The 9,751-nt window shown below is 45.6% G+C and overlaps 1 protein-coding gene across 1 annotated transcript; it reads right to left on the bottom strand.

Annotated features, from left to right (window-relative positions):
* Nucleotides 1–412: 412 nt before the first annotated feature.
* LOC149359363 (uncharacterized) lies at nt 413–9,751 on the bottom strand. Its single transcript, XM_089567650.1, has 5 exons — nt 9,545–9,751; nt 6,926–7,192; nt 3,380–3,615; nt 1,778–2,002; nt 413–781 (listed from the first exon to the last, which is right to left on the bottom strand). The coding sequence occupies exons 1-5, from the start codon at nt 9,749–9,751 to the stop codon at nt 607–609; spliced, it is 1,110 nt and encodes a 369-aa protein (XP_089423776.1). The 3' UTR covers nt 413–606.

Below are 9,751 nucleotides of genomic sequence, written 5' to 3'. Positions count from 1 at the left end.
TTGAGGTTCCTTAAAAGGTAACATTAGTGGTGTGAGGGGGGCTTCTCCTGTAGCGTCATGCTACTACCTGTATACCTAAACTGTGAGAGCTGGGCTGTATACGCCGTTCGTGTAGATAAGGTACAGTCGTCAGCACGCCTGTCCATAGCGATGGAGCGGTGTGCTGTGGAACAAACTGAAATCTTCTTTCAACTCAGCTATTGCTGATGCTGTGCAATTGCTGGGACAAATCATGTGTCTACGCTGCTTCGCTCCAGCGCAAGAATTGTCGCTGGAACCGTATACCTGCTTACAAATTTCCCTTCGTTTGTGCGATAGGGCGGCGTTCGTGTGCTCTATATACAGGCGCGCTGACGATTTTACTTCGAGAAAAGATACAGGGCAGTAGAAGAGAGACGGAGGATAAATGGTTTATTGTTGAAAACTTCATAGCTTGTTCTCGCAGCCTGCAGAATACAATGATGCTGCAATGGTTAACACATTGTCACGAAAATATTTTTCTGTCCGTGTGTGCTGCTTTCTCTGCTGTCTTCGTTTCAGTTGTTCAGTATGCCCAGGCGAGAGTTTGCGAGACAGCGATTTGCTTAGCCTGTTAACGATAGCAACCTAGAAGCGCAGGCAGATGTCAGGCATAGCGGGCACCTGGATACATGTCTTGACGCAGTCCTGCTCGGTCGCAAACAATGCTGGGGACACGAGGCAATGGTTCTCAGAGAGTAGCTTGATCGACCCTCGGAAGCAGTCAAATTTCCCTGACTCGTAACCGGCGAAGTAGGGAAACCTGCGGGTGTGGAGTGGACGCTTGTCGTTAAACTCTGCAACAGAACACGGTTGCAAGAGCGGTGCTAGGCTGTGACTACTAAACAAGTAGTTTTCTGCAGTAAGCTTGGTAGTTATAACTTTCCAGGAAAAAGTATTTTTTTCGTGTGATCTGCAGTACGACCCGGTGGAGAAGCGGGCTTCGTGGCATTCGGGCACAAAATAATCTCGTTTGAAGACATCTTTGTTTCAGACCAGTACGTCTTTGGTCTTCATTTCGCTGTTTAGGATGAGCGACCTTTTAAGAGATTTATCTTCTTGCTCATATCGTAAAAATAAATAATCCTCGCAAAAATACAATCGAAATGATCTCTTAAACGGCAACAGTTTCACATCTATGGCATATCTATGTAGCCAAAGCCAAAGGGTAGGGATAAATATGAGGACTGATTAGTTCCTGCTACGAGTAGACACGGCAAAGGCCACTACAGCCTATCGAAACTGCAATTGCCTCTCGCACTGTACTTTCTCGCTTTGTTCACGTTAACAGCGTCAACTGAGTTAGAGACCCACCCACTTGTGCACCGCTTGTAGTGGAGTAGCATCTGTGAGAGAACATCTGAGCATTTAAAGGCGCCACAAGTATTGCCAGCAGAAGAGTGTACGTGCGACCGCTTTCTATGTGCTCCGGAACTCTTCGAAATGGACGTGTGCCTCGCCGCTGTTTCTGGCATGCAGAGAAATCCATGATTTTTGGTTCGCATTAAGTTTCCTGGGCACGGTCCAACACCAATAATGCATGCTTTGCAAGTCACGCTCTTAGGCTTATCCTTTCAAACCTAGCTCCTGGAAGTCAGTCTTGTTGATATTACTCCCTTAAATGAGCAGTTCCTGCTGATCACGTGACGAGCCGTTTATTTAAAAAAAGAAAAAAAGAACAAGTACGCGCTGCTAGGTTGGGCCATTACTGGTTTTAACCTATGCTGAGGGCTGCGAGCAGGACCGCACAGTACCTTACCTGAGGACGTCGGCAGTGCACGTTGCAGCAGGGCCCATACCGATGGGACACCGGGTGCTAGGGGAACCATGTGGCTTCCGGGTCGTAGACATGCAGTGGAGAGAGCACTCGCGAAGGCTGGTGAAAACCTGCGTGTTGTTGGATGCCGGGCAGAGGCCTTCTGGGAACGCCCACTCCCGGCACAGCTTTCCGTCGAAAAAGGCCCATTTGGTCTTCACGTCTTCCCTGCGTTCCATCGTAGAGGTGTCCAGGAGCAGTATGCCGAGTGCGTTCAATTCAGTTTTCTGGGTCTCACAGAGAGCAACGATATCTTTACAAAAGAGTTGTGGGCATCTAAGCTTGAGTTAAAGAAATAGCTGGCATGGTTTTCTGAACGCGTCGCTTGTACGTAGCAAGGTATACTTAGCAAGGTCCCGAATTCCTGGTAATGTCTGCAGTATCCCCCACTTCGTTGAAAGAGATGCCGCTTACTGATCAAAATTTCTTTACACAGTCTTTAGACTCTCCATTGACTTTTGCGTGTGAAGGCTATAGTGCTCCTATAGAAAAATCCTACAGACTAGTCAGTAGACAATAGAAATCCTATAGACAGTTTATAACAATCTATAGATATATGACCATAAAATTTAGTATACTTTTTCTACAGACTATGAATAGACAAAAGGATATATCTACAGATTAAGGTGTAAAACTGGGCCTGTTGGTATATGATTTAAAAAAGGCAGCGCTGGAAAGACACGGGCAGAGACGAATCGACACGGAAGGCGCTGAACTTCCAACAACTTAATTGTTATTGAACTTTCAACAACTCTGTCTCACAACCTGAAAACAGTGGCCCAGCGTTACGACTTGAAAGACGTGCTTTTTGCACCTAAAAAGCTGTCTAAGCTTTGCAGAATGACAGATCCGGAGGCAATCCAGCAACGTCTCTGCGGTAAAAAGCACAGACGACCTTTTGTTGAATGCGCAGGAGGTGTAGTCTATCAAATCCCGTAATCCCGTTAAGCCGTGGAAAAACTTATTTTGCGCAGATTGAGAGAAACGTAAGCGATAGGTTAAGAGAACACGCAAAGAATATAAAAATGCACTTGAAGGAGAAGATTTTGAAGGGTTTCTCGGTTGCCACTGTCTCACGTGCAGTAACTGTTCCCCTAATATTGAGAGCACCGTTATCACTAGTAAGAACAAACAGTACCACCAGGGAGATCGCGGAATCAAAATAGATTTGTAATTTGGGACAGCCTGTGTCAGCAGCGCTTCTATCTTCCTATCCGACAATGAGCGAACTTATCTGCGCATGTGTCGTTGATGACTGCGGGTTGTTCAGTTCGTATATAATTCGTGGATTGTCCCATAATAAAGTTGTTGGAAGTTCAGCGCCGTCCGTGTCGCCTCTTCTCTGCCCGTGTATTTTCTGCGCTGCCTGTTTTCAGGAAGGCAACAGTGCCTATAAGAAGTCTATGGAAGATCAATAGACTATGGACTGGTTTTATATAGGATGAAGGCGTTCAAGTGCGTGAAAGCGTAAACGGGCGGACACGTCAGGGTTTGCAGTTCATCAGAGTCGAAAGACCATGTAAAACATCGTGCAATGCACTGTACCCGGAGCAGATCGAGAAGAGCGGACCAATCTCGCACTCCTGTGGCCTATCGTGCGGGTTTCCCAGGCAGACGCGCCGGCACTGCTCCATGGTGGGGAACCGGTCCGGGCTCACGTTGCACACCCGTGCCTGGTCGCTCAGGGTGGACACGCACGAGTTGGTGCTCGGTCGGTAGTGGTACATTCGGAGCAACAGGTGGCAGAAGGTGAACGTGGCCTTACTGTAGCTGCCGGCCCGCTGCATAGTGGAAGAACAGCGAGGAAGAGCATATACCCAGCAATTCTGGACAAACGCATTTTTAAACGGGAAAGAGTTGATGAACTCAATTTTTTCATATATTGTAGGATTTCACTATGACAATCAATATATCCGCAGATGATCCCCTCGGCAGGCTTGTATTTTTTTGCTTTTAACCTGTTTGGTATCTTCGAAAGCGTTGCCTATAGGTTTTTTTATGGCAGTGTTAATTACTGAATGCGAGCGGTGGAAAAAATTTAAAACAAACATTTTGCTACGCACCGGAACAATGGACCATTGCATTCAATATTTCCATAACAGTACCTTGAAACATTCTAATATTCAAAAATTTTTGTCGATCAGTGCTGGACATGGAACGGCTTTGAAGGGTGACGCACAGAGCCGGTTGGTGCACGCACACGTCATTTTTGGAAGCGCTGCTCACGACACTGACACAGAGAAAAATAGACATAGACAAGTGCTCGCTCTTGTCCGTCTTTCTCTGTATCCGTGTTGTTTGCAGCACTTACGAAAAGGAGGGGCTCCGTTTGAGTTGGTTCTGTTTGACGCTGTGCATTAGAATAGTACAGCCTTAATCAGTCAGCAACAGGCATCAGAACGTATCCAGTTGGGTAAATTGAATCGATGCTTTTGCTTCCAACATAAAGTTTCGTAAATATTTAGGCTATGCGCAGCATAAATACAATTGAATGTAAAAGGCTGGACAGCCGCCGCCATAGCTTAGTTGGTAGAGAACAGGAGGCTACATGCGGAGGTCATGGTATCGGATCCGATTATTCTTTAAGTAAAAATGATTACACCACTAATTTCCTATTGATCAACACCGCAAAAAAAAAAAAGCAGCATTCCTCTATGCTTTCCTTGGTTCCAGTGTCTTTGGCTTACTTCGTATACCAGATGTTCCAGCTAAATATAACGAGGCTTTTAAAGAACATGGAATGTCCTAGCCGCGTGAAACCAATTGGTTGTTGTTTAGAGCCGCGTGACCTAGTCTGCACTATTTTTTGCTCTTCAAAGTTAATAATTAGTTGTCTAACTAGTTTACTTTTCAGTTATTGTCCTGAGAAACTGACACGTTTGCACAAAAGTCCCTTTTACATAATGGCGTTTTTTTAACGGCCTCAAACCATAGCTCGCACAATAAAAAAAAAGCTTCCACGTGACAATGCTGCCACTTGAGCGTCCCAGGACACGTTTTAGGAAACAAAATAGGGTTTTATCTGAAGTGCTCTCCCTGATGAACCTGTGCGTGCATATTGCGGAAGAGATGTGAGCCAGCAGCTGGTCACGTGATACCTTTCTTTTAAGGTCTATCAGTAAAGATAGTATAATGTACAGTCGGGGACAAAAGTCTCCGGACCACGTGTTCCTCAAACGAAGCTTATAGCTCTACTATCAGACAGCGGCTGGAGACCGCACTTGTGCAGATGAAAGAACAAAAATTTAACTTTTACCTCCACAAGTGTGGTCTCCAGCCGCCGACTAATAGCAGAGCTATCGGCTTCGTTAGAGGAACACATGGTCCGGAGAATTTTGTCCCTGACTACCTTGATGGAAACATCGCTGCTAGCGGTTTTTCGAGACGATCTACAACTTTTCACTGACACTTTTTTCTTCAAGTCAATAATTACAAAGCTAATTAGACTTAATCCATTTATTAACTTTGAAGAACGAAAAGAATACTGAAGAGCAGGCCACGCGACTCTTAACAGCCCCCAGTTGGTTTCACTGGGCTAGGACACTTCGTCTTTTTTAAAAGCTTGGTTACATTTAGCTGCAACCCCGTGTTTACATGCCGCAATGAGGCCCTCATTTACCTGTCCTTGTGTGCTCGATAGCTACGCAGTTATATGTAGCGCCTCAGCATTGTATCTTCTAAAGAATGGACTTTGTTTATTTTTTATTTTCGCTTTCGCCTGCTCCTAACCATACGCACCCATGTTTTTGTTGTAGGTATGACGCAGCAAATACGGCTCAAAATACCGTTGACCTTGAATAAGCTACGCAGCGCAAAACCTAACACAATTGCAGCGCACAGTGGAGCGCAATGCATTTGCTGTGGGCCTGGTTTTGCCAATTGGGACATGCGGTCATACCCATCTCGTACCTCTTATTTAAGCCATGCGTACATGGTCTGTGTAAAACTTGCAAGGTGGTACCAGCACTACATAGTACAGTGTTCCACTCTGCCAGATAACGGCCCATCTTTGCAGGAGTTGATTGTGAAGCCCACTTTGAGTGAGTTTCACTAATTATGAGTGTCATCTCTTGCCGGTCTTACACGAGCTATTACGGCCATTCCGTGCAGAGCGCACTGACTTTGAAAATAGTTTGGAGAACTCACTTAACTCTGCCCATGTGCGCAGGCTCGACATCAGTAGTTTATAGTTGTACCAAACGCGTGCAAAAAGAGGACGTCGGCATACTTTAAAATGTAGCTTTGACGTCTATTGACCAAAAAGCGCTTACGGAGCTAACGTTAAGTGGTCTAAACGCGAATAACTTCTAATCCGCACCGTGCTCATGCCTTGCTTTGGCGGTGACTTTTAATGTTGTGTATTTTAATGGCGCAAGGGTAGCTTTGGCAAAGGAGCACCCTACAGAAGGTATTTTACTTCGTACAAGGTGCGGTTAGACATCCATTTCTGAAAAATTTCAACCAAGATAAGCCGAGAATTAGGCCAGGGGAGACATTGTACACATTATATCACCGGTGGGCACTTGGTGGCACTGGGAATCGAACCCAGCACCTCCGGCATGCTCAAACCACTAGGCCACCGCAGCCGTCTAACTTTGAATAACTTGATACATTACAAGCGCTTCAGTATTAAGAAACATTAGATGGCAGCGTAAAAAGACGGCACAGCGCACAGCAGAAACACAGGAAGACAGGACGGGCGCTGACTACCAACTGTTTTTGTGAAGTCACGCTTCACATTACAAGAGTGTTACTGTGTTTTTGCCGTGTTCTGTGCCGTCTTTTTGCGCTGCCCCTCATATTTCAGATATGAACCAACAAGCCCAAGCTTCAATTTTAGTCGAAATAATTTTAATATTAAGGCCTCCTGAAGCACTTTCGTTGCGGAAAAGAAATATTGCCGGAAGTAAATTTGTGGGCTCTTTAAACACTTTTAAGTCTGTACTTGTTTTACCAGTTCACATCATCATTATGCGTGTTTTTTCGTGTATAATCGCGTCGCCAAGTGACAACGAATTGAAGTGCACTCGATAAAAGTGAGTTTGCCTATCTGACACAGATTTACAGCGACCACCGAACTTTAGCACATACCTGCACAACGAGCGTAGGCTTATCGTCTTCAGTGACGATGTCCTTCGTCACTGACCATGGTCGCACGCCGTAGCTATGCTTGAAACGGTACGGCTTGTTGCCAGCTGTAATGCCGTTCTTTCTTCTCGCCAGCCACGTCTTGGCTGGTCTTGAGTGAACGGGAATATTTATGGCCTCCTTCGCTTTCAGCTTGCCGCTCCCGGAGGAGGCCGCTTTGACGGTGACAGGGAATTTGAAAAGACGGTCTCCCATCTTCGAAGACGTAGACTGCGGCGCGCCAGACAGTCGCTTAAAAGGCAAATTAACCTTGCTAGAAACGGGGCGGTGTAGGGAGAACGACATTAGTTAAGACGTTTGCGTGCAGTCCAGACGTTACGAAAAATAGTGTCCTCGTGTGAGGATAAACCGCTAGTCAACGACACACAGACATGTTCAATGTTGTTAGTTAACGCGCTAGGATACTGCCTTTATTCGTTTAATCGCGCGCATGTATCTTCATATATACTCCCTGGGCAATGAGAGGGAATAAAAATTTCGGAGAAAATTGTACTTTACTGGTTATTTCTCGTTCAAACTCGACAATGACATTTGGATATTTTACAACAAGATAAAAACTACTTAGAGAAAAAAAGTTACTGTGCTTTTCGCATATAAATATGATATAAGCAATAAGTAAATATTCAAGACTTCGTCCCCTCTTATACCTCTCGCAACTGTAGTAACGAAACGCGGATAAGAAAACTGAGCCACGAAAAGCAAAATTGTAAGCTCTTAGCCAGGAGAAGCTCAGTACAAGCGATGGATAATTTAATTTCGAAGGCATGTACTCTTCTTCAGAAGTGTTAACCTAGCTTGTAGTTGCTCTCCAGAGGCTATTGTGTTGGTATTTTTTGTTTCCACTTCAGCTATCTTTTTCGCATTTCATTTGTTGCTGATAGTACAGAGGGCAAAACGCTTGTCTAGAACACGTTCTGTGCGTGTTTCGGGCTGAACACGCGATATCTAGTGATAACATTTGGTTAAAAATGGTCTGGATGTAAGCATGTGTGGTTAAACTCATAGGAGTTCATTGTAATTTTTTGCCTTCCTGGGCGCAGCGCCTGTGAGAGCTACAGAACACACAGTTCGGTCGTTCTAGACATGTGTTTCGCCCTCTGTAGATCCATGACCGTAGCTCCCTGTGTGAATAAAACCACCATTTCTTCAACGTTAAGGAAAACTCTTTAGGCCTGCTTTTGTACTCTCGGTGCAGAGGGCGCAGTCGTATAAAATAGTTGTCAAAAAAGGAAATAGCATTTTTAAGCCCATTATTATCCCACAGAAACTTGGAATAAAAAATTCACCCAATTTATTCGACAGCGCAACCATTGGTGCGGTAGCCATGGAACGAGGTTTAAAACCTCAAAAATAGTTTTCTAAGTAATATTTAGGATCTGTCTTGCAATTTAGTGAGCACGGTCAGGTTATCGTTCCCCTCCCGTTCAGGACGACTCAGAAATGTTGAAGCCAGTGTTCGCATGTTTTACGGCGCAGAAAAAAAACAAAAGTGAATTGACGTGCATTTAAAATGGCATAAACCGGTTCTGTTAGCTTTTAGGAGCATTTGTAACATTATAAGCAACACAAATCAGAAGAAATTTGAGCGAATATTTCTCTATGCTGCGGAACTTTCATGAATTTCGCCATATTGGACATCTCAGTATACAGTTAATGGTTCAAAACGCAGCAAACAATACTTGAATCATGTTCCTGAAGCAAATTATCATATCTCAAGTGTTTAAAAAGATACAGAGAATCTTTACATTATTGTATAGTGTGAAAGCACGGCGTAAGATGGCAGGTGCTGCCACCGGTGGAATTTGTGCGATCCAGGTTGGTCTCGAATGGACAGACAGAAAGACGGACGGACGGACGGACGGACGGACGGACGGACGGACGGACGGACAGACAGACAGACAGACAGACAGACAGACAGACAGACAGACAGACAGACAGACAGACAGACAGACAGACAGACAGACAGACAGACGGACGGACGGACGGACGGACGGGCGGACGGACGGACGGACGGACGGACGGACGGACAGTGGGGCAGACAGAAGGACGGACAGACAGAAGGACAGACAGACGGACGGACGGACGGACGGACGGACGGACGGACGGACGGACGGACGGACAGTGGGGCAGACAGAAGGACGGACAGACAGAAGGACAGACAGACATACATACATACATACATACATTCATACATACATACAGACAGTGGGGCAGACAGAAGGACAGACAGACAGAAGGACATACATACATACATACATACATACATACATGCACACATACATACATACATACATACATACATACATACATACATACATACATACATACATACATATATACATACATACATACAGACAGACAGACAGACAGACAGACAGACAGACAGACAGACAGACGGACGGACAGTCGGTCGGACGGACGGTCGGACGGACGGACAGAAAGGCAGAGAGACAGACAGACGATTTTGCTCGGGTCAGAACCACCGGATAGTGCTTTCGTACTAAAAGATCGGTGACACACTTTTATATTTCGCTAAAAAAGAACTACCTTCTGGCAACGTACCAGAGTGATCATCCGCCGTACAGGTGGTGCTACGAAGCCACCTTTGGGGGACTCACTTCCCGCAGTGGTAGCGCCGCGGAAGAGGTTCCAAAATGCCGATGCAACTCCAGCATTCTCCACGTGCTGTTCTCCGTTGTCCGCGGTGGCCCACTGGTCGCACAGGAGCGCCACCACGACGCAGGGTGGCAGCCACGCTGGCGTCAGCAT

This window comes from Amblyomma mixtum, chromosome 2 (genome assembly GCF_055824585.1).
Source record: "Amblyomma mixtum isolate Tamu chromosome 2, ASM5582458v1, whole genome shotgun sequence".
NCBI classification, from domain to species: Eukaryota; Metazoa; Arthropoda; class Arachnida; order Ixodida; family Ixodidae; genus Amblyomma; species Amblyomma mixtum.
This window is presented reverse-complemented; position numbering and strand designations above follow the sequence as displayed.